The sequence below is a fragment of the Rhynchophorus ferrugineus genome, unplaced genomic scaffold (genome assembly GCF_030347505.1).
Source record: "Rhynchophorus ferrugineus isolate W39M unplaced genomic scaffold, kcgeb_rfMv2 rfM1, whole genome shotgun sequence".
NCBI classification, from domain to species: domain Eukaryota; kingdom Metazoa; phylum Arthropoda; class Insecta; order Coleoptera; family Curculionidae; genus Rhynchophorus; species Rhynchophorus ferrugineus.
In genome coordinates, this window is record NW_027472580.1 from 56,008,635 (window position 1) to 56,035,977 (window position 27,343).

Here is a 27,343-nt window from a genome sequence, read left to right on the forward strand (position 1 = left end):
AGGCCTACTAATTATGCAGAAGACTACTACACCGATGAAGACGAACTAGCATTAGAGGTAGGGGAACAGTCTGACTGGACCGAAGCAACAAACAAGAAGGATAAAAAAAGAAAGAAGTCAGTGATGACGCCTTCGCCAATAGCAAAAAGTGCTATAAACAATAAATAAAAGAATCAAGAAGACAAAATCTCCCTGCCCCCTCCGATCAAGATAAGCAATGTTGCCCATTTTAATTTATTTAGATCACAAATAAAGAGTGCAGTTTAAAGCTTTGTCTAATGTTGATATTAACGTAACCCTTAGTAATGAAATGGACACAGGAATGTAAAAAAGCATCTCATTGAAATGAAGAAAAACAATTCATTCAATAAACTCAAGTACCACACTTATCAGTTAAAAAGTGATAAGTTGTATAAAGTAGTCGTTAGAGGATTACCGTCCACAACAAATCAGGACGATATTAAATCGGAATTGCGGGCTTGCAGGCACGAAGTTTGGCGGTCATGCCTATGGCGAAAAAGACAACTAATGTAAATGGTGAAAAATAAATTAAAACTTTTCCGTTGTTCTACGTAGACATGACACAAAACGAAAATAATAAACATATATATGACATAAATTATTTACTAGACTGTAGGATAAAAGTGAAACCTCCGAAGAAAAATAATAATATACCACAATGCACAAACTGTCAAAATCTTGGACACACTAAAAAGGTTTGCAGTAGGGAACCAAGGTGTGTGAAATGTGCCGGTAAACATCACACAACTCAGTGCAGAAAACAACGCAATAGTGTAGCAACATGCGTGTTGTGCAATGAAAAAGGTCACCCTGCCAATTATAAAAGATGTGCAAAAACTCTGAAACAATATCTACCGTTGAAAATAAAAAAACTCAAGAAACCGCAAGACCTTCGTCAAAAATATAAACGCCACCAAAATATCAAATGATAAAAAAATAACTATCGTCGATATGATGAAATTGCTCAAAGAATTCCAGAGTGAAATGAGACAGAAATTCAGACAGTTAGCAGAGAGGGTGGAAAAATTGGAGAAATCCGGTTTGGGGAAAGCTAGCCAAAACAAGCTAAAGAAAAACAAAAATGAGTAATTCGTTTTAAAGAAATATAACTTGGACCGCAAACGGACTAAATCAAAGAGTCCGGGAACTAGAATTATTCTTAAAAACAAATAACATAGATATCTCAAATCGGAAACACATTTTTCTAAAAAAAAACTACATTAAAATACGGGGTTATGATGCTTACTGGACACTACACCCCAGTGAACGGGCTCGAGGCGGAACAGCTTTCAGCAGAGAAATCAGAATATGAAGAATTTTACCCCTTCGTAATTAGAGAAATGATAAAAGAAAGGCGAAAAGCTAGAAAAGTATGGTACAGAAACAGAAATGCTGCAGACAAAACTACTTTTAATAGAATTGGTAATCAGACGAATCAAAAGATCAAAGAATATAAACAGAATTGCTTTCAAAATTATGTAAGTGAATTAAGCCCTCAAGCAGACAAAGATTATTCGCTATGGAAAGCAACTCGAAGATTTAAAAGACCAATTATTCGAGTACCGCCAATTTAAAATGATCGAAATGAATGGGTTCGACGCGACAATGAAAAAGCTGAATTGTTCGCATAATACTTAGCTAACATATTTCAACCTAATGATATAGAATCTACCATGGATACATCTCTTGTTTATCAACCGCATGTAGATCTAAATCTAATTTCTCCTCTGGAAGTTGACACTGAAATTAATCTGTAAGATGAGCAAATTGTTACCGCGTAACTATTGTCAATTGCTGGAGTCATATTTATTCGGAAGAAAATTTAGAGTATCGCACGAAATGGCGTTCTCGACGTTAAAAAATATCTCGGCTGGAGTTCCACAAGGTAGGGTTAGGACCTCTCCTGTATCTGCTCTACACTGCTAACATTCCAACAACAAAAGAAACACTTCTTGGAACCTTGGCTGACGACACAATTATTATGGCAAAAGATATATCTCTGCCTAGGGCAATAGAAAAGGTGCAAATGGCAGTCAACAAAATCTACAAATGGACGAGAAATAGGAAAATTCAACTTAATAGCTCCAAATCTGTACACGTTAATTTTGCATTAAGGCGAAATAATAAAAACTTAATTATATCACTCAATGGATGCCCGATTCCCCAAGCAGAATCAGCTAATTACTTTGGAATCCATCTTGACGATAAATTAAATTGGAAGCATCACGTTAGACAAAAAGCAAAACATATTAGAACCAAAATAAAACAACTATACTAGTTAGTCCGAAAATACTCTCAACTTGATCTAAAATCAAAGAGGTTGATCTATAATACAATTATAAAGCTAATTTGGACCTATGGGGTGCAAATATGGGGTTGCACTAAAAATTCAAATCAACTAGTCATACAACGCTGTCAAAACAAGGTTCTGCGATTGATAACCAATGCCTATCGCTATGTAACCAACGAAGAACTGCACGATGACCTGGAAATCAAATGGATTTGCGAACTTATCCAAGATTTCGTCTTGAAACACGAAAGAAGATTACTAAATCATACTAACGTGAAAGCAATACAACTGCTGGACAGCGCGCAGGATATCAGGAGAATGAAGCGAACAAAACCATACGAACTTATATAAAGTGTATACATTTAATGTAAACTATAGGTATAAGTTAATAATTACTAAATAATTATAATTTTATAATTGAGGAATACATACTAATGTATTTTCTCGCACTCGTCTTGCTTGTTAATTAATCCAAGTATATATAGTATAATAGCGATATCGTTTCCAAAGAAATACGTTGATTTAGCAGTAATCCAAACACCAATTCCCATTCACTGCTACACACTGTTGGATCCTTTACAATTCCTGTACCGTGTGACCGAATGTTGTCATGAAAGAAAGTGGAAAGATGATTTTGCATCTGATACTCGCTACTGCTATGCATGTTATGTTTTTGAAACAGTACGTCAATTAATGTATTCATCTGACATAGAAAGAGTAATTCAATTTCATTATCAAACACAATACGCCATAGAAAACTCCTCTTTTTCTCGCTCGGAAAGCAATGAAACCGTGATGTTAAAACGGTTCGAAGTGACATTTTTACTGAATTCGTTTAGTAGCCATTCCCCCTCCTCTTGAATCTATCCTATGACTGCCACAAAAAGTTATACAACGGTTTTGTGCTTTGCTGCATGAAGTGTTGCATTGTCAAAAATATAATTCCTTTATAAACCAGTCTGTTCTTATTAATTTTCAAGCCACAGCTGGTTCAACCAATTTCTGGTTTCGAAACCAAAGTACTGGATTCGTAGTGACGTGAAGTGACTTTAGTGGCGCACAGAATAATTTTAATCATGTTTAAACTTGAATTCGAAAGAATTTTCTTTCTTGTCTATTTTCTATTTCTACTACCACAACTTCCTCAAAATCAGCTTTTTCCAAAATATTTCATGCGCCGGGAAACATTTTTGTCAGTCCTGTGTCTGTAATCCAATAATTGATCAATAAAGAAATAAAATGGTGAACATCATAGCATCACCTCTTATCAAATTCTAGATTTGTTGATAACATGTTTGTATTACAAATTTCCAGGTTTGCTTTTTAAAAATTAATTCTTGCGATCTTGGTTAACTAAAGTAACCTAGTTCAGCATGAAAAGATTCATGTGAATATTCTATTATATTAACTCAATACAATAATCTGTCATTAGGTCATGAAATCAACAAAGTATTGTTTTTATAATGACAAAAGTTGTCCAAATGTTGAAGGACAGCTTTAGTAATATTTAATCTTCTATAAAAATTTACTTTGTTTTTTCTATAAATAAGATTTTAATTTCAGCGTTTATAAGGAAACAATTACTGAAATTAACTTATATTGCATACAAAATTGCCATAAAAATCATAATATTAACTTAAATAAGGATGTCTAATAAAATCTTCGAAATATATTCATTCAAAATTTCATGATATAAAACAATAAATAAAACGCATAGTAAAAAATTAAAACTTGTAATAATACAAAAAGTATTTATTGTAAGAACTATGGAAGAAATACAAAAAAAAATATCTTAATCTAAACCAAAAACATTATATTATATATACACTTTAATATTCATTAAAGAAAAAGAATTTTTAAAATATATAACAATACAAAAGTTGCACTCTGTTCCCCATGGGAATAAGTTTATCAACTTTGATAGCAAAAGTGCTTTTCTCCGCGGCAGAGCAGCCACCAGTAGGTCAGATAAGAAATGATTTGCGCATATTTCGACGCTCCATACAAACTGGGGGATGCCAGAATAATAAAGTGGTAATGGTGGGGGCAACACACGTAAACATATTTTATAGCGTAAATGGACGGCGGGTAGGGTTCTTGTCTGGTTTTTATTTTCAATTTGTTTCCTTTTAATACATTTTCAACCTGTTCTAATATTTACAATTCACATATCTACCGGAAATACCGAATATTTTATGGATTAATTTCTAGTATATCCGGCTAGATATCAATTAAAAATCAGTGTCTAATCTCACTCTAATCGCAGCTGATCCAACAGTTGAGAAGTGGATACGTATGAAGGACCTAAAATACAATCCTGTTTCAACTTTTTTTTTTACTTCTATTTGACAAACATATTTTCAACGTGTAATTTATCTATACCTTTGTTTCTGATAAATTATTATCAATGAGTGCCTACTTTCAATTTTTGATTGTCTGAATAAAAGTTTAACCAACATCATATACAAGTTTTTTTTATCAACAGAAGCAGATTTTTTATATTGTGTTATACAGGTTTTTCTGCTTAACTCAGTAAAAAACAAGCAATACGCATTTCTACGATCATTTATCATTGCTCTCATTTCTATGATATAATAAGAATCAAATAATATTCATTTCCATTATTTTTAATAGCTCTCAGGACTCGAAATATCTAGATAGATTTCAATAGATTAGATTTCTTCATACCGTTCATTTTCTTCACTAATCCTCTTCTTCTTCAATTAGTTTCTTATTGTCAGAATTTACAAAAATATCTTTTGGTCCCACTGAGCTCTGGAAATTTCTAGCCAGTTTCCGGTTCTCAACTAGTTCGCTTCTGTTGGTGCCGCAGGACCTTATGGACTAATCGTCTGCAACTATTATGTCTTCGGACATTTCCTCCGATCTACTATTTTTCAAATCGCTTTCTATAATTTTCATCTATATCATTTTCGGAGCTGTTCGTTTTCCACCCCAAAGCCGCAGTAAATTCACTCGAGCCGGCTTGTACGCGCAACGGTAAAGGCGACAGGATAATCCTCCTGGTGTTGCAATAGCCGCGGGTTCGAATACTGCTGGGACATGGTCGTTATGTTTGTTTGAGATTGTTTAACATTTGTGATTGTCTTTGAGCAAAAGTGCAAAATCCGACAAGGAAAGTGATCCCAGTCACGCCAGTAACCTAGCTGGGTAAGACCGGATGTCTTCAGAGATGATCTCTAAAGTTGATCACTCACCAGTCGGTAGCCTTAATGCCGAGGACGTTGCTTGATATAATATTTCTTCTCTTCATAACGCTTGATGTTAGAGAAAGAAGAGGTCCTTCAACTTTGTCGATTCGGCTTATTACCTCAGCTGTAGATATCACATTCTTCTGTATTATAATCCTGAAAAGTACATTAACTCCTACACTTCATCTGACTGATTCCTGTTGATATTTACAATAACAGGGATCAATCAGTATTTAGTATTTACGAAGCTAACTTAAACGTAAGCCAGTGTATACAATCAAAAGTGGATGGAAAAATAATTAAATCGACAATTTCACGCTTTCCACACTTATCCACACAATACCAATATCGGAACAATTATTGGTTTTTAAATTAAAAGGGTTGTTTCATATATTGTTAACGTGTCCCCGCCAGCCTTGATAATTTCAGCTATCATTTGGTCCTACCACATTACAACGATTTTATTGCTGTTCGTAATTCGTCCATTGTGGTCCATCGAGAAATAGAGATTATCGAATGTAAATTATTGACGGAGATGCTAAACTCTCTGGTAGGTTATAACAGTTCTGCTCTTTGAACGTTATTTATAAATGTACCCCTACCGCTCTTATCGTATGTATCGTTCAACTATTCAAATTTAATTATTGTTTTGATATCTTATTATTATTGTTCAACTGTTCAAATTTAATTATTGTTTTGATATGGAGTTCTTCTAGATTTTAGGATTCCACAAATAGTCCCAGTAGCGATTGGTTGTCTGTGAATTTTTAAACTTCACTTTTTGGAGTCGTACTTACACTATTATTGTACGGAGGATATAATAGTCAAATCGACAAACAAGTCCTCGTAATCGATAAACTAGTATGCATTGCTTCTCATCAGAATGTAGCCAAGATTTTATAAATGATGACATATAGCTATAAATAATTTAGATTCTTCGATTTTTTTTCCATGGTACTAACCATTAATATATTGTAAATTCCTTCCGTATAATCACCTGTTTAGAAGTGTAGTCACAGTTTAGACACATACAAATTATCTAAATTTACACGAATATTAAAATAAGCTAAATGATACTGTATGATTAACACAAGAAGTAGCTGATTTTCGATTTTGACGCAAGACTAGGCAACCTACACGCACAATGACATTTCAAACATTAACTATTAAAGTAACATATATGTTATATTTGTTCGAAATATAATTATATTTTTAGACAATACACCTACAAAATGGCTAGTAATATTTATTATTAATCAGACATACTATGAAATTATATGAACAGTATCAGATAATTTTTGTTTTGACCAGTGTAATCCAAATTAATTGTTGAATATAGTAGTGTTAAATATATTACAATTGCTTTGAACTTTAATTTAAAACTTCTCATTCAAAAGTTGGTTAGAAAATATGCAACATGGTACACGTTGTATATTGTAAGTGCTTCAAAATGACGTCAGAATCCCTATAAAAAATTTAGAATGGTTCAATTTTTCCATACACTTCAAAAGGGTAAGGGAACTTTACCAAAATGTCATTGAAATATTGTCATTTATTAAAAAATATACATAAAAAAATCCATTGTTATGCAACAAAAAACTCAAAAACTCATTTCCTATATAATATACGGTATTAGCTTGTACAAGATAAGAGTTCAAATACATCAAGTAAATTTATATTAAAAATTACTTAAATGTAGTAAAAAAATACATAACTATTTTACTCACCACTGAAATACATATTTTAATTTCAGGCGATGGTAATATTTGGCAGATAACAGGGCCTACAAATCCGCAACAAATGCTGGAGACAAAGCAACAGATCGTCCAGGAATGTAGCGACTTAATGAATGGAGAAGCCCTGACTTGTCAGGAGCTTTTGGCCCTAGGGGCCATCAACGCCGCATTGCCGACGGGACAAATAGTTCTCGATTCCTTCTTCGACTCGTTGTCGAAAGGCATGAATAATCGTCAAAAGAATAATGATGATTATTATGCCCCACCCGCACCTACAGAAGAAGTACGTTTTTTCAAATATAATATAATGTTATTGAAAAGTATTAGTAAAAGCTCAGAAATGATATTGTATATATAAAAATATATAACATAACACATCATCTGAAAAGTCCCTTATCTAAATAATTAATATTTTCTATTAAGCACTTTAATGTGATATAAAGCATTATATTTAATAAGTACTGATTTATTATTATATCTGTTATTAACTGACGATATATAAATGAATCACTTTATTCTTGAAAAAATTTCCGAAATATTGAAAGAATTAGGCGCAAAATTATATTTTTGTGGATATACCCAAGTGAACAATAGATTTATATTTTTTAGTTCGACAAAACCATAAAATGTTAATGGTTGAAATAATATCCTACTGTTAAGCTATTTAGCCAATTAACTTAAACATTTTTCTTTAAATAATCGTGAACTAATACTTCAAAACTGTAACTTAAAATATTTACTACTGATATTGTATGAGCAACATTATCAAAACAAAAAAATTGTTTTGTTGTCTTTTTATATATGAGGCTTCTACCTCTGTCTATATTGAATTGAAATGAATAAGGCTAAATGTAAGGCATTTTTTTATTTTCAAATATATTCTATTTCGGATATATAGATCTGAATCTCCAAAAAAGACACAAAATATGTAACAGTGTTAAAATATACGAGAGTAGTCAATTCACATCATCCCTGCAACATTAATTGTGTTGTTCCTCGTACCTCATCAATGACGGTATATAACTTCATCAACGTTGTTTCCAAAAAATTACAAAGGCCATCAACACCAAACAGTAATCTTTACATTACCATTTTCTGAACCATCTGTACGTGTGTATCTTTCTTTTTATGGAAATCATGTTTATAGATAGTTAATAAGAATAGGAGACATTCATCCAAAGATGTACCTCACCACTCTCCCAAATGGTCATTTAGTTTGAATTTTTAGGTAATTTTTGGCAAAATGAATCGGCATTAAGTCCAATACAGCATATAAGAAATTCAATCGCATATGCATCTCCAAATTCTCGACCATAATTTATTGTTTCTAGTGTAATTCATCAACATCATCAATCCATAGCACTTGTGGAGAGGCTTGGTTGGTTAAGAAATAGATACTTCTCAAGTTGGCGATCGGCCGCAGTTATTCTGGCCTCGGACAATGTTGGTCTCCTATTTTTCAGATCACACTCTATAATTTTGGTCCATCTTTTTTCGGAACTGTTTGCTGTATATTTCACCCAAAAGGTCAATTTTACCACAAAGGCTTATGAGGTATTTGTTCATGTTTTATTGGACAGACATGTTCAAACTCGCCTCTGAGTTTGTTCTTCAATTTTGCACTGATTGTCGCATCTTAAACGAATGACTTCGCTTCCAACTCAATTTCAGAGAAAACCATGTAAGATTGGCAAGCGTTCAAAAGAGGCCGATTTTAGTTTTGACTATATTTTCTCTCTTCTACACACACCACCTCAGTAAAGCAAAAGCGTCTATTCGGCATATAACTGCGGCGGTAGGTGCCACTTTCTCCTGCTGTATTATTGATCCGAAATATCCGAACTGTTCTTGTTCTAAATGGATTCCATTCATTAATTCTTATGCCATATAGTTCTGCGGTGTGAATTAGATTATGAAGATCATGAAGCCTCAAAATACAGTAAATATAGTGCTAGGATCGGCGAATATGAGATCGATCAAAGAGTTTATAGCATCATATTGAACGCTTCTCGCATTATTGCACCCACTGCTATGTAGAAAACTGGACACCAGCTCGGACCTCAAATACACTTATGATTTCGCACTAGTACATAGGTAACGGAACCATAGTAAAATACCTGAGTTTAATAACTTTTAAGGGAACATGTTCAGCTTTCAGAGCTGCCCAAACTGAGACCCAGTATATACAGTCGAAAGCAGAGTGAAAATCAATAAAAACAAAAATTACATGCTTTCCATATCTTGTACTATCCTTCATGGTGTAGCGGGAAATTTTTATCAATAAACCCTAGATCGGGTCTAAATATCACTTAGTTATCTCAGCTTGTCTCCTCTCAAGCTCTCTGAAGCCTTATTTATATAGTCTTCATAAACACCTCCGCAATTGATAGAAGATTTATACCTCGTTAGTTCTTACACTGTTTACTGCCGCCTTTTTTCAAGATAGATAAAATTATGTTAATTTCTTCGATGCTGACGGTAGTCTCTCCAATCGCCAAATTTGTATGAGCGGCTCCTGAAGCCGTTGGAACAAAATTTCCCCACCGGCTTTAAACACTTCTGTTGTTACTTGGTCGCTTCCAATGGTTTTACCTCACTTAAATGATTGTAATACGTCTCTAAAGTGTCTAATACATCTGATATTTACGCTTCGACGCAGCAATTTCCAAATCGGCGGCCACATCTTTCCAAAAGGTTTCTCTTTCCAATTTTAGTTTTAGCTTCACATCTCTAGATCGATTAGTTCTGCTTGTTTTCGATCTTCTACCATTCCTAGACACTCGATGAATATCAAGTGCTGTTTTTATACCGTGCAAGTAGACATACTTTAGTGGCACACTCAACAGTTTTTCTGTATGGTTTAATTTTTTGATGATAACGATTTTCTTAACGATAGAAATTTTGGTCATTTTTTTGTAGTTTTTGTCTATTATATATATATATATATATATATATATATATATATATATATATAATATTATAAATAAACAATTTTCTTTGGTGTTAAAAGCCAACGTTCCCAAAACTTTACATATATTTTATTCTAAATGCATTTATGCATCTTTTCAGTCGATGTGTAAAACACAAATATAATATTATATTTTATATTTTATACCTAGAATCATATATTTTATAGATTTAACTCTATTTATTTTCAGGACTATAGTTGCTGCATTGATTTATGGCATTGTGAATCTGAATACAAAAATGAAAAACGCTCCAAACTTTATATATGTTCATGTATGATCATTAAAGGTTTTTTAAAAGCAATCAAAACGATCAGGAAATATATTAAACGGTTGGTGGAACATAAAATTTTCCAACATGGAATATTACTAGCTATTTTGATCAATACCCTTTCCATGGGAATCGAACATCATCAACAATCTGATTGGTTGACACATTGTGTCGAAGTTACAAATGTAATATTTTCAGCTGTGTTTGCCGTCGAAATGGTATTAAAAATTATAGCTGATGGGCCATTCGAGTACATAGCAAATGGCTTTAATGTCTTTGATGGTGTCATTGTAGTTTTAAGGTAAGCAACACGTTTTCACTATTATTACATTAAATTACTAATACTAGGATCTCTAGATAAACAATGAAAACATGTAAAAAAATCTCCCATGTCCCTATTAAATTTTCTTTCATACTAAAGTTCACCTGGTTCAAACTACTTAAGAGAATATTCACCTCACGTAAACGTTAAAGTTTACACTCAATTATAATTACTAGGAGCAACTGGTTTCACAGACGTCGTTTTGTTCCATTTGGGATAATTTAGTTTTCGTTTGCTGTAACGTGAAATTGTCTAGCTTGAAAGCATGTTGGCGAAAACAAAAAAAAACAAATGTTAAAGTTGGTTATGTTAATGAAGAACGAAGTCTGGGGAAAATAAAAGAGCATTTCAAGAATATAATAAACAACGTATTTGGATTTAAACTTAACTAATGAATTATATTTACGTATAGTCCTTTCAATAAAACAGTGAACTCACGTCATGTGAATTGATGACGTCAAAACGTCGCAATGTTGCCGCATCAACTCTGAGTTTTAGTTAATTTTGGCTTTGACATACAAAACATTGACATTGACATTAAACTTACATTATTGATATAAAAACTGTTCTGAAATAGAATTTATTTTAACACTACAGTACAACTAGTGCCTATATTAACCTATTATAATAGTAAGTAGATCATGGTTGCGTTTTATTATAGTTACATTAATTTTTTTCCACATCACTTGTGGATTCCAGGCGGGTTCTTTTAGGTAGTTGTATCCTCTAATGCAGGAGGCTAATCCACCTAATTAACAATTATATATCCAAGTAATACATTCTACCTTCATTAGAGAGTTATTACTTTTACGCTTAGTTCTTATTTACTTCGGGACAGTCTTTCGTTGTAAAGTCATTTTGATATCACTGTATTTCTCCTAAGTTTGTTCTGTTACTACCTGTATACATCATTCTTGATAAAACTATATTTAATTACTGCATTCTCCCTAATGCATTTGCCTTATCTGAAAAACAGTTTTATTTCTCTCCTCATATATTTTAACCAAATGCTCATGTATATTCTGATAAAATTTCCGTTCAGTTATTGTATATTAATTATCTCTCACCTATAGTTGTTTCCACTCTCATCATTCTATCTTAGAAATTGGCAGCAGTAAATCATATCATATTCAGAAAGTTTCATACAAGTGAATAACTAAGCTGTTAATTTCCAATATATAACATTTGTTCATAATTCCATTACTTGTCAATTTCTTCAACATGCCTGATCGAGTTCATCCAATCCGAAGGGTTTGTCAACTATTCCTGTTTCCAGCATAAAGCACAATATATCTGTAATGAACTTTTAAAAAATGTTATGTCTAATAAAACCTAATCAATTTTTATTCCAACGTTTACCTTTTTCCATCAACTTTTGTTGTCTTAAGACTTTTTATTATCGTCTTGCCACGAGTGACTATTGGATATATGATACCCTTATGAAATATGTATGTCTCGTCTGTATACACATGTTGAAATAATAAGTCTTCCTTGATTTTATTATATGCTTTTAAAAATTGTATTATTTTCAAACAATGTCCGGAAGTTCCATTCGACCTCTTCGTGGGTTATCTTTACACCATTTAAATCGTGTATTACCTAACAGTCTATGAAAGGATGCTCTACATCACTCAAAGAGCTGTATATCTCTAAGCTTTGTATGGACACTTTTCAGAATAACAGTTTCCCCTAAAATAATTTTATTAAATTAAGTTTATGTTGAAAAACCTACTCACTGTTTTTCTACATGTCATATATTTGATCTCTGATAGAGCTAACATCAAGCTGATCTTGATTCGTCACCCCCTTCGTATAAGTATAGTCTCTTTTCGGTGAATTTAAGGTTATAGTTTTCATTTCTTTAGATAGTAACCCTCTTCATACTAACATTCAGTGCAGCTGTAACACACTAATAATATTTTCAATAAAAACCGCGCAGCACTTTCAAAATGCTTACATCTTTAAATAATTTTACTGCCAATTTCTTACTCCACTCTCTCGTTCCTTGTCGACGTAACTAATTAGAAACTCAATTTGTTCTACTTTGGCTTCGGCATTTTGAATCAGAATAATAATAAGCAGATATTTAAAATTTATCGAAACAAGCAAAGTGTCCTAATATGACGGATGACTGGCAGGCTGATTCAGTTAGATGTGAGAACTTATGATCTCTTTTTAAATAGAATAAAATGAGAAGGAAAATATTGTCTGACTCTGAAACGAATTTACAACTTGCGACAGGCACATATTGATTACGTGAGTTCACTGCTGTTTTGAATAGACTATATATTCTACGTGAGTCAATCAACAAAATCTTAAAAAATGCATGAAATAACACTTGTAGCATCGAAAATTGTTTGATTTTAATAATCCCATGTATATTTATACTCCCATGATATGCTTTATGAAGCCATTTAAGGCTTCGGCTGCGCTATTATCAAATTAATTACTAAACTGTAGATAAACATGGAATCTACCCCAGCAATAATTAATATAAATTATATAAACAAAAAGTATTTTTCTAATTAATTTGTAATCGAACTAAATATTCCTAATTGTCTCTTAAATAAATTTTAACAAAGTTGAACATATTATTGAAAAACTAAAATAATTTATGGAACCTAATTATTGAACAGGTACGGTGCTCTCTTGGCCAATACAAATGGCTATGCTCCTAACATTCTTACAATGTCACTCGCTTTTAGAGTAATAAATTAAAATCACTTAAAAATAACCAAAAAAACACTAAAGTTTTAATATTTAACTATAAACCAAAGTGGTAATTTAACTAATTTTTATACTTTACATATTGCATTCCAAGTGACAACCCAAACCAATACAGAATTTAGTAGGTGTACTTGCTTGCGGACAAAACATTTATTTGTACGAAAGATGGGAAGGGAATTACTCATTTAAATGGCATGGATTTGATTAAACCATTTAGGAATGGTAATAAACAAGACCAAAACAGCTAGAAACCATTTACTCAAATAATAATAATACAATATTTGGTGGAAATATAGAAGAAATGCAGAAAATCCAACTTCAGTTCCGTATGATTTAAAATATCGCTTCTTCAATTGAATGAAATATCTTCCCTTAAAATACATTAATACTTGTAAACAAGTAAGTAACATCAGCGGGGGGGGGGGGGCTGCAAACCTAAAAAGTACGACCAAAAAGGAGTCAATAAACTGAAAGTGAGTGAATGACTGAAAGTGATAAAATAAATTGAATAGTATAAGAAATATAAATAAATTAGAGCAAAGTGAAGGCAATAGAAGAAAAATTATAACCTCTTAACATCGATGTTGTATTTGAAATAAAGTTACTCCAAATTTAGTACAGAGCAAAATGGTTAAACCGAAAACAATTAAAATAACAGAGATGATAACAGAAATCGAAAAATTAACGAAACAAAGACTGCTGAAATAAATCAAAAACAATAATAAATATTAATAAATAAATATATTATTATTAATATAATAAATATCTCCTTTAATATTTGCTGAAATATTTACAAAATACAGCAATATTAGACACTTCAAACACCGCAAAAGACTTTTAAAGCAAAAGAACTGAAAAATTATAACAAAATTACAAACAATTAATAATAGATAACTGATCATATTTTTGTTTCAGTGCCGTCGAATTATTTAAAAATTTTACAAAAGCCGATGAAGAGATGCATACAGATTCAGGTTTGTCAGTCCTGAGAACATTTAGGCTTTTGAGAATACTGAAACTAGTTAGATTTATGCCAAATCTTAGAAGGCAATTATTTGTAATGCTAAGAACCATGGATAATGTAGCGATTTTCTTCTCCTTGCTAATTCTCTTTATTTTTATCTTTAGGTAAGTTAATTTTACTTATTTCAATTACTTTTAACTTGTCTCAAAACTATCCATAAACGTTCATATTTTCTATTTCTAAAAATACTGTAATAAAGATATTTTAACAGTATATTATTGAAAACGTGCAGGTATATAAATTAACTCATTTACTGAGGTTTGAGGTATATTTTGATATGGGTAGGGGTGGCATTTGATTATTGTTTTTAATTGTGTACATACGTTATTAGGAATTATTTTCAATTGTTTTAATTTAGTTTGATGTGTTAGACAACTCTAAACTTTGTTACATCACTTTTACTTCTTGAGAACACAACTTTATTATATGTTCAAACGTTTCCTTTTGTACTATACACACTGTGCACTCTTACATTTTGACCTAAACAATATATACTTTTGTACATAGTACTTTATACATATTATATTCAGCGCCACAAACTTGTATATATTTTGTAAGGCTTCAATTGGTGTTATTAACTTCTTAAAGTGACTAACATTCCAAATATCACTAAACAAAAATATATACCCTTTTCATTAAATTAATTTTTTTGATTGATTTAAAACCTTAAACATATTTTATACTGTATATAAGAAAGTGTTGATAAAAGTAGTTTTACCAAAGCTAGTTCAAACTAGGTTTAAGGTTTAATCAATTGGTAACAAAAAAAATTGTTGTCTAAAATAAAAATAAATGAATTGTCGCCAGACGATAGATAACTGATGATTTTTGGGATGTTTTTAGTATACTCGGTATGAATATTTTTGGGTGCAAGTTTTGTAAAGACGATCATAAATATAATAATGAGGGAATCTGCTTGTCAAATTCCGATGAAGACAAAGACCGAAAAAACTTTGACTCCCTTCTTTGGTCGCTTGTAACCGTGTTTCAGGTACTTTATTTATTTTTCAGAAAAGAACATTAAAAAACTGCACCTAATACGATTATAGATTTAATGTGAACCGTAACGTTTGAAGTACTAGGCGCAGTTTTTCTGTTATTTCCTTTTTGTTTATTGTTAACGTATTTTTTTCTAATTATATTTTTCCTAATAAGTAAAAGTAAAAAGGTCTTGTTGAAATAAATGTGATCGCAATGAAAGGTAGGTTCCAATTTTAAGATACTTTTAAAATTTTGCACGTATGCACTTAGTATGCACTAGTTTTATTGCAACATATTTGTCGTTCTAGCTTATAGATACCACTAGATATGCTTAAACCGATGTTACAGATGTATTTATTACTGTTAAGAAAATTATGTAACTTATCGCATAATATAAATAAAATCGAATGCTTCTGTATTATTACTAATGATAACTATCCATAGACTACATCCACAAATCCACAAAAATGCATGTGTATAACTTAAGTTTGTTTTATCGAAACACACCAGGTATTAAGAAAAAAAATTGCACACTCGAAAATGACAATTTGAACTACTGGAAATATATGCTAATTAATTCCGTTTGTCTATCACAAAGTTAGGAGCCAATTTTCGACGGCAAGATTAAATCCGTGACCTGCCAAATTAAGCTCCATTCATCAGGGAAACCAATCCAATACCTAAATAATTTTGAAAACATTTGTAACTTTTTTAATATTATAGAGTCTCCTTTTTGCCAACGAAGACTCATCTGAACGTAGGCTCCGAACCACGGTCGACGGCATTAAGTCTGCCGATTGGCTAGTGGCTAACTTAGAGACCATCCCACAAGACATTCGGTCTTACCCAGCCTGTTTACTGGCGTAGCAAGGATGATTATTCCTTGTCGAATTTTCCACTGTTCCATGCCTTTAAGAACATTCAATTTACAATCATAAAGATAAAGTATATTCTTGCTCCAGCAGGATTCGAACCCGCGACTATCAGTAGGAAGACCATCATGTCCGCTTGACCACTGCACCAACCAAGCCGGCAGAGAAAACTTTGCCGCGCATTTGCTCATATCCTCATAAACAAATCAATTATAATATATGTTGATCGCTTATACTTTTCTCCATCAAATGCTCAATACAACCATCGAACCAACAATATTCAGCTTTAGTAATGATATCGGAATCAATCGCAACGGCTGTTTCGGCATAAAATAATGTTTTTTATATTCCTTGGATGTCTAAATCAACTGCTTATGATCGCTCCCATGGATTTCCATCATAAGAAAAGTGTTTGTTGAGTAAAATCCAATAATTATGCAAACTTCTTTAGCGGTTCGAATAGAACGCAAATACTGCTGCAAAATTTCTATAAAACCCGATAAAGCTGTTTGAGAAAGAAGCACTCATTATTATTCTAGAAATTTACAGAGAAGAAGAAACACTAATTACTTTTTACTTTATTATCAGATATCAAGATCCATAGTAGTCGAGAGAAGGACGGGATATAGGTTAGGGTTATGTCCATAATGTTCCGGAAGTGAGAAAAAGGGAGAACTTTTTTCTTTTATTGATGTGTTTGTTGTTTAGTGGTCTTACAACCATTTATCTCTAATATATTTGGATCCTAGCGTTTCTAAAACGCTTTTCAGTAAGAATTTCAGTTGTATAGATGTTGTATAGAGAAAAACTGCCGCTACACTTTAGATTTTAACTAGACTTGTTTGTGTTGCAGCCAATTTACGATTGTCCTGGATCCTTCATACGTATGTGGATCATGATTGGTTTGCTTTTACAGTCCATAAAGTTGTCTATGCGAGTTACAACCATTTTAGCATTTAGGAAGTGTCTTTTTGTCATTTCCGTCTATGTGTTTGTTGGAAGCTATACAACTAAAACAATTTTAGCCCAAAATGAAGTTAAACCAATTAAGGTAAACCAAAAGCAAAGAGATTAAATGTATATAATTGTCAATATTCTAGTAATGGCAGGACCAGTGACATTTTAATAAGTGCATTTCACTAAATTATTACCATATGATTAATTTTTATTATTATTCAGAAGATCAATATTGTAGTTATAAATTATTTTATGCTCAATCATTTCCACACATGAACTCTTAGAGAAATAAAAATAATTAGAAATCAAAACGAGACATATCTGGTGAATAGGATAAATGCTGCAACAATTTGTACTTTATTTTCCTAACGAGCTATGATTGTGGACTCGATGAAAAGGTTTTTTTTCTCTTATAAACCAGTTGCTCCTCGTGGATATTTAAATCCAGCTTACCCAGAATATCACGACAATAATCCGAGTTTATTGTTTTGCCAGTATAAAGGTAGGCCACCATCAATATCCTTTTTTCATCTTCAACATATTCTTAGTTGATTGCGAAGCCTTAACTCACCCTCGAATGTCACTGTCGAATAAGTTCCAGGTTCTTTCTATGCCATAACCCCTTGTTTTGATTCATGATTTCTGAGCATAAAATTCAAACCACAATATATATACAAATAATATTCATATAACATAATTTTATATATAAATCCCTCTCGATTCATCAACGATTTTTATAGTTTAATGATGATGAACATTTAGGTAATTTTTGAGACCTATATGACCAGGTTTAAAATCGGCAACGAATCATTCTACTATTACAATTAAAAACGAAAAGTGCAATTAAACGGTGCATTGTATTTGTACTATCTTTCGAAGGCTTCGAATTTTATTATCAGATTGATTTCTTCTTCTGTTATTATGATCTTCATCTATTATTAAACTTATTATCTTATCACTTATTGACTAGTATATTAGCACATGTTAAAAATCCTTTATACTTTAGTGAATTTTATTAATTTTGAATGATAATATTATTTTTGCTTACAATATATTTTCTTAATTTTTTATTTTCTCCTTATATGGAGAACATAAAAAAATGCGTAAGCAGTTTTATTAATATCTATACTGTAATTAATTAATATTTCAGAATGTGTGTTGTATAGTATGATATGTTGGAATTTATTTTTTATTATTATTGAATTTTAATCTAGATTCATTCGTTCCTAAATGTTGTATTTCGAAATCTAGAAATATTATATATTTAATCTGACACATCATTTAAACGTCATGGTAATGCACAAAATATAACTCACTTTAGTATAACCATTTTTCTGCATGGTAGTATAGCGTATGTAGTTCATCGTATTTTGTTCGAGCTTGTTCTAGTCCGTATCAACATGTCACCCCTGCAGTTGTGTATGTTTAACAGCATAATATCGATTTTTAACACTATCTATTCTTAGAACTTTTTATACGAATAGAGATTAACTAACACCCACATTTAGGAAGTAGAGTTACATCTGTTTTATTACTTGATGACAAGTAATGATAGTCTGAATATGTAGTAACGTAAAGCGTAGTTTAAAAACATTTTATTTTGTTTCACCGACATTTAATATACAGTACATACTAATCGGCCTATATAAATCTTAGTCTATTCACGAGACACCATATAGACTTTGGATAAATTATCGATGCACAGTGTAATCGTTTAACAACTAAAACAAGTGGCAATTGTGATAATATAACAAACTGTCTAAAACCGAAACATTTTGAAGCGCTGACATACGTTTTCCATTACCAACATTGTAAACAAAACGTCCGATTGAAACAAAAACGATTAATTACTCCCATCCATTTTAGCTTATTTTATGTCTATTTCCTGGATATGCTTGTTTTATATTAAATGTGCTATAATTGTAGGTAATAAAAAACACAAAAACCGTTGTTGGTAGTTGAAAATACAATAAATCAAGTTTAATTTGATTATCACAACTGTTATCTCGTTTAATATCGACCAACTAAAACAGACTCTAACCAAAACCCGTGAATTTTCCTAGCATCCTGGGTATGTACCTTTTTGGCGGTAAGTTTTGCAATTATATAGACGACAAAGGCGTTACCAGAGACTGCGGCTGCGAAATGATCGAATTGAAGGACGAGAGATGTCAGTGCGATCGCAAGCATTTTAACAACATACTCTGGGCCACAGTCACAGTGTTTCAAGTGAGAACATCCTTTACTATCTTTTTGTATTATTTGTCTATAACGTTATTTGATGTGTGAGTTATGTCAAGATTTAACGTCGAATAAGTATCAATATGAATACGTCAACTGTTCGTTAAAATATTAATTGAAACGTATTCAAATTGATCGAGTAATTTATGTTGTTTAAAAAAAAATATGTTACAATATAGCGTTGGGTTTCTAAAACAATACACCAAAAAAAAAACAAGGCGACATTTCACAATCCTAGTTAATTAATATATAGTATATAATTGTTTATTCTTGGAACCAGTTAATCTAAAACTTATTTTACAGCATACACACTTAGATCACAAAATTTGAACAATGTTCGGGCCAAATATTATAAGTAATTTAATAATAAATTCTAATAAGACATTGCAGTTTTGACAAAACCAATATTTCAATATTTGATATAAATTTAATTTTCACTTTTTAACTAGTAAACATATTAAATAAATTTTTGATCCAAGTTAAAAAGCACAAAATTAAAATCATCACAAACTGGTATTGCTTTATAAAACAAGTTATGATAAAAAAAAACCTTTATTCGCATTACTCCATATTGGCTAGACGTCTCTATAATTGTAATAAAATCGGTACAGTTGTTTTTGAGAAATGGCTGTCCCACTCGACTGGGTTAAATGAAAAGAATTTTAAAAGTCCCTCTTTCCGTGAGCATATTAATCGACTTGAAACTCTGCAAAAATAATCTTAACCTGCTAGGTATCTAGACCAACACCGACATTATGAGAGTGTTGTCTCATATTCAATTAATTTTCGGATATATCCATTAATACACCACTAAGTTATTAGCCCACATTACTTTATATGGTTTTATACTATGTTATGTATCTGTCTTTTATTACCAGATAAGTAATTCTATATAAACCCTTTTTTCAGGATAATGAAACACCTATGTATTAGATACCTGTTGCTCGCTATTTCCGGTCTTTTTGCAACAATATGTCATTAAATTTGTTCAATTTATGTTGGTAAATATCTGAAGTAACGGTTTCATAGCAGTAATTCGTGATGTAGATGACTCTCCTCGACTAATTCACAACTTCTTGCCCTTAAGATTATCGTAATAGATTAACTTCATGGCCACTCACAATACGGCACAGAAAACTTTTGTCTTTTTATCTCGGAAGCAATGAAACGGCGATGTTGGAATAGTTCGAAATGACATTTTCGGTCAATTCGTGTGGTAGTCATTTTCCCTGTTTTTGGACATCTTCTATCGCATGTCAACGTCTGGAAACAGTAAATTCATCTACTGCTAAGAACTATAATAGCTCGCTATCGCTTTAAATCGCTGAAATAAAAACCAACAATTGAAATATAACTGGTTTTCTATGTCATAAGTGCTTGATAGGTTTCCACACCACCAGCAGTTAAAAAAACAAAAGAAAGTTTAAAACTGTGGAACTTACTAGTTCAGTTAAGTTGTTTTCACTGATACTTTCCATTTTCGCAAATAAATATATCTGATAAACTAAAATAGCACGGATATATTCTGTAATTCATTCATTAATAAATCCCTACTGCTTTTAAAAATGTGTTATACTTATTGTGTATTACATAAACAAAATAAGTAGCTAATCCTATATACTTTTTATATAAAAATTATTTTATATTAATTTTATTAGTATTAATTATTTTTGATATTAACTAAAAATTATATTACATTAATTATATTAATATTAATTATTTCTGATACTGACTTCCTTATGATAAAAAATTCAGCCCTTATATAAATGTATATACGCTTTTTTGGTGTATTGTTCTTTATAATGTTCTTACATGTTAAGTGATAATTACCAATATAACAAATATTTTTAGATATTAACTCAAGAAGACTGGAACATGGTATTATCAAATGGAATGGCCAGGACATCTCACTGGGCCGCCCTTTATTTTGTAGCTCTTATGACATTCGGAAACTATGTATTATTCAATCTCCTAGTTGCTATTTTAGTGGAAGGTTTCAGTTCCGAAAGGAACGAAAGGCGCGAAAGAGAACAAAGAGAATTAGCTCGTAGAAAAATGTCCTGCATATTAGAAACGAGTTTAAGAGACAGTAACGACATTAGTAGTCGGTCGGAAAGCAGCTCGTCTGACAGTTATTCACAGGTAAGGGTAATAAAAAGAACATTTAGGTCAGCAGTAACATTTTGTCTCGTGCAGGATAAGAAAAACTGCTGGAAATCAGCTGAGGAAATACGTAAAGTAAAAGATTTAAACGGGCAAAGGTCACCGTTGACATTAACCAATTGTGATTTCAAGGACAAAGTTAATTCGAAAGATGGTTGCTATGTCAAGGAACCGAAATGTAATATACAGAAAGAATCGTTGTTAAAACAACCTTTAAGACAGGTTAGTCCGTAAATATAATATATAATACAGATTTTTAATTATTCTGATCAATTTAAATGTTTAGTGAGTTCTTTGACATGCAGTAAGAGCGTAATAAAAGTTTTCAGATTTTTTAAATCCTTGATCTAACGCATTATTTAATAATTTTTCGATCTAATTAAGAAGAACATTTTTTTAGAAACCATATTGCTTTATTCACACACGTTTCCTGAAAGTTGACATATCATTCTAACTCCTGTAACCTTTTGTAGGACAATTTACTTTTGAATAATGCTCAGAATAGAATGTTAAAGTTTAAGCAAACCGAATCATTGTTGATTTTTCTTCATTTCTCCTCATGAATTCATAGCCGGTGCTCAGGGGAAATGTCCTTCCCAATCGATACCCTGTTGGTACTGCCACAGTTAGCCACAACTGTTCTGGCCTGGGATCATATTAGTCTCCTTTTTCTCAGATCGTTTTTTATGATTTCCATATTTAAATTGCATCTTAAATAAATGACTACAAGATCTCGTAAAAATGCACTCAAATTTATATATCATGTTGTAACAGTGTTCAAATCTCGGAGCTATACAGAAGGACTGGCCAGATAAGCCTTCATAAGAATCAGATTTTTATTGTAATATTCCCTCTCTTCCTCTCTTACAACTTGAATGATTCTTTACACTAGAAATTTAACTCCACTTTCTTCTCGCTTATTAATGACCTTAATTATTTGAACTCCTGTACTTACTTTAGGTGGATCCCGTTGTGATTTACAATAGCTGGCGTCCAGTCAAATATCAACACAATAAATATAATAGTCTTGTCTTCATTACATAGCAAGCTTATAGCGCCGTATTGCGAATACATCTAGTGCTATCATCAACAAATATTAGATCGATCAGTGCTTACAATTAGGGTTGCTATTATTAACTTTTCACTTAACTGCATCCTCTACGACTATGCTGAAAGACAGTGGCAAGAACGATAACTCCTTGGAGAACCGACTCCGATTTTAAATCCGAATTTGACAAATGATTTTGTATTCGTTCACAGCTAATGAAACCATCGTAATATGCCTAAAGAAGTTTTTAGGTTTTAAGATCACTTTTAGAATAATATACACTAGAAGTTGGGTACCGTAATACGTCTGAAGGTATTTAATGACTTTTAAGAGAAAATGTGCAGCTTCCAAGCTACCCAAAGTAGCTCCAATAACCAAAGCACCATAAACTGGCAGAGTGCGAAAATCTTATTTACACAACGGCGATTCATTCCTTCGATCTCCTAACCTTTCTGAAGTCCTTTGGCAGAGAGAAAACACTTCCGTTATGACATTCATCTCTTCTTTATTTAAGACAAATTTTTCTTTGGATGCCTTCTTGTGGTAAACTTTGGGGACGAAAATTACGGCGAGGCTAGTGTGATAATTCGAAACGTAATTCATTTGATATAACTACCGATATTAACGAAATCATGGCATTTGTCTTTTCTTCTTGATTCCTACAGTCAATCGATGTAATATTAACTTTCCATCACTATTGACAATTGTACCTTTCTACTTTAAAATAATGGTATCACAATCTGATCATCTGCTGTTCACTCAGATGACAATATTTTTGCTTCAGATGTGTAGTAATGAATTTATGTTCTGTGGCGGTACCCACTCAAAAATCAATTTACTTACTCAATTGCTTGTTTAAAATTGGTAAATTCAATCTTCTGATATATTTAGGGTATCGTAAAGTAACTTCACTTTTCAGTATTCTAAAGCTATTTAATGGACTATTATCCATTTTCCACAAGAATTGAAATTTTTTTTGTATGTTTATATTCAGATTATTACTTAATTATAATTGATTTTCCTGTAGCAATGTATCGATAATGCTATAATGCTGCTGTTTTTCATCAACGGCTTTTTCTGACTAATTGACAAATTGAGATAAAAACAATTTCCTCAAAACGATTTTAAAAATAATAAAATTTCACAAAAATAAAATTCCCGAAAACTTTTATTGCATATCTAAATTAATATTTTTATTATTTATGTTCAATTATGCTTATCACAATATTCAAGCACGTAAGCACATAATAGAAAACATAGCGCTTGACCTATATAGATTGTGCATGATTATTTGTCATATCATACATTTCTTAATCAATTTTAAACATTTATTGTTTAAGAATTACTGCAGTGAAACTATCTAATATATGTTTAAATATTACTTATATATATTTTAATACAATACTTTGGAATACAATATTTTTTATGTTAACATTATTTTGCTGATCAATTTTAATGAGTGTTGACTAATTAACGTTTAAAACATCTTAAGTAAAATAAACAAGAATTGCAATAAAAAACAAATAAAAGTTTTAAATTAAAGAAATTAAAAACTTCCCTGATTTATCCAAAAAATACGAACATAACGACGACCGAAGAAATAATTCCCTCCTTTTTGAATGAAAGTTTTTTAAAAACATATTTTTCTTCATTATATATATATTTTCATAAAAAATACCTTTACATCAATTTTGTTCTGTTTTCCTTTTTTTAAATTATTTTAATTAATTTAAATTATTTTAATTAATTATTTTTTAAAAGAATTAAACAAAGAAAATAAATTTCTAGTAAAATGGTAGTTGACAGTAAAGCACCAAGAAATGAAAATATGTTACATCATGACAAGGTATCATCATTATCTTTATACGCCAACGATAAATCTAAACTTTTAACTACATAAAATGACACTTACTGAACGTTTAGCTTACTGGTTAGATTGGAATTGTGTTAAAGTAATTGTAGCTTGACCTCCATAAAAACTTGATAAATAATTAAATTCAGTTAGTCTGATAAGATAGACTCGATATCTATATATTTTGTCGACATATAGTTAAACTCATAAAATCCTATTAATATTGTATGCTAAAAATATATAAACAGAATATAGTACGGATAATAAGATTTAGAGTGCGATTATTCAAATTTATAGTCGTAAAAATCGCAAAAATTTCCGACTTTAATAAACTTATTCCAGAAATCGATTAATTTATAAATCCCATAATTGTAGGGATTTTCACTATAGTGAGAAGAACCAGAAGTCAGGGGAAGTAAAAAGTCGCGAACTATCTGGATGTTGAAACATTTTCTGTTTTAATTGATTTATCTTGATAGATAATAATAGTATCTTCAGTAAATCGAATTTTTTTAGGAACTTTTCTATTTTTATGACCGAAAAGGTTACCATAATAATAAGTTTATGACGCTGCTGGCTTGGAAGTTATCCACAAACCAAATTCCGTTGGCATCCCAATACAGTGGCACAAACAGCTTCTTGGTTGATTTCTTTTTAACAGAAACTAGCTTCGAAATCAAAGTGCCGGATCAGACCACTCTTCACTCTTTTGTTACATGTCCGGATGATAGTCGAAAATATAAATATAATTCATACTTATGAAACGATACACGAAATCGTTTTTATCAGTTCTAATATGCTCCGAATGTTCGCGAAATGTGAAATATAAATATCTCCGGATGTGAAAAGGTCGGATTCGAATGTATTTTATATTCATCATTAAGCCTTTTAAACTAAAAAACACAAAATTAAAGTATTGATGACCGTACCGTAACACCACGAAATGGCAAGACTTTAAATATGCCTGGCATTGATGCAGTTTTTGGATGTGCTTCATTTGGACTGTCTTAAAAGTTTAGATGCCCACAACCGAACTCTATCACTTACAACAATTGTTTTGAAGGAGCAAATTCACGTAACATATTTACAATTTCTGAATGGACATACATAGGTTTAATATCTTTTTACAAATAATTCAATCGCTTCAATCCACTACTCAAAATGCACTGACACGTCAACTTTAGACTGCCTTTGAATGAAGAATGAACCGACAAATCAAAATGAAATTTTGATTATGATTTTACGAATTATGAAATTAGCGTAATGAACAATGTTTATGCATCTGCAGATAACTTATGCATCTGCTCACACCTTGGTATAAATATAACTATCAAACTCCATTGTCTACATTGAATTCCATACCAAAATAATAATCTGCACTTTCAAATAATCTATAACTAGAAATTTAGATGCTATTAAATATTATTTAAAAAATCAATTATAATATGTATATTATAAAAGACAGATGGTGACCTGCAGTAAAATGACGTGGAGAATCGTGTAATTTTAACAAAATGGTGTTGTTTCTTGAATTATTATTCCAAAAATACGAATATACTAACCCCAACGGTAGCAGTAATAAAATTTATTGGAGCAACAGAAATAACAATGAATGAATTAAGAAAAGTTAATTAAATCTATAAGCTTTCAAAAATATAGACGTTATAAAAAATCAAGTTAATAATGTAATCCTGCAAAAAATATTAATAAACATTACTTAACATAAATAATGTTGATTGTCATAACGAACCTAATAATCCACTAATATTAACGTTATTCATCCATAAATAAAAAGTATTACCCATTAAATCGCCGAAGTATTAGCAAAAAAAACTCCATTTTGCATTACAATATAATATTATTATGATAAATCTATTCAATAGCCCAACATAAAATAGGGATTTGATCCGAAACTCATTATAAATTTTAATTAACCATTAGTCCATACAACCATTCATCGGGCAAAAACTAATCAATTTATAATGTTGGCTAAGGTTATAAATGTTTAGAACAATGGGGCACGAATAGAAGAATGGTTAATTAATGATCTCTCCGATACACTTATGGTTAATTAAGTAAGAACTAATCGAAAGAAAATAAATAACGAGTATGTTATTAATACTTAAATAACATTAATAAATTAGTCAACTAATAAAATTTTAATCTGTATTATATGGTAGATGGTTCAATGAGTTCCCCGGCGTTTCAGTGTCTATTTGTCAACGTAGAACTAAAAATTAAATGCCATCTTAGTATTTCATATTTCAAAAGAGTTATATTTAATTTAATATATAATATATTAATAAAAATTTCAATTCTGCTATTCATTAATTCATTCTTTGAGTATAACCCACAAAATAAAATAAACGTTAAAATTTTCAAGAAAGATGTTAATGAGTTTTTTACACTGCCAAACGAATCTTGTTCATTATTATGTCCAAGCTAGTACAACAATAGACATATATCATTAGGTGCTTTCATGTATACTGATCATTTTTAAAAGGCTTAAAAAATTCAATTAAAAAGACATTTATTAAGAAAAATTGGTAAAATTAAGAAGAATTCGTAAAAGATAAATTAACTAAAATATTTTTTACAACTACAATATTTCCCAACTACCTGGCAACATAGCGATACCGTTTGGAAATATCGATGTTGGT

The 27,343-nt window shown here is 31.1% G+C and overlaps 1 protein-coding gene across 3 annotated transcripts in view; it reads left to right on the forward strand.

Annotated features, from left to right (window-relative positions):
* The window catches only part of LOC143198432 (voltage-dependent T-type calcium channel subunit alpha-1G), a 139,933-nt gene that overhangs the window by 92,795 nt on the left and 19,795 nt on the right, over positions 1-27,343 (forward strand). For 2 of the 3 annotated variants that reach the window (XM_076407633.1, XM_076407648.1), the window contains exons 9-14: positions 7,277-7,542; positions 10,418-10,797; positions 14,461-14,673; positions 19,443-19,608; positions 21,472-21,762; positions 21,817-22,005. In XM_076407633.1, the coding sequence (XP_076263748.1) occupies positions 7,277-7,542; positions 10,418-10,797; positions 14,461-14,673; positions 19,443-19,608; positions 21,472-21,762; positions 21,817-22,005 (1,505 nt within the window). Of the gene's footprint in view, positions 1-7,276; positions 7,543-10,417; positions 10,798-14,460; positions 14,674-15,412; positions 15,561-19,442; positions 19,609-21,471; positions 21,763-21,816; positions 22,006-27,343 lie in introns of all 3 variants that reach the window. The other variant, XM_076407640.1, reaches the window with a different exon arrangement.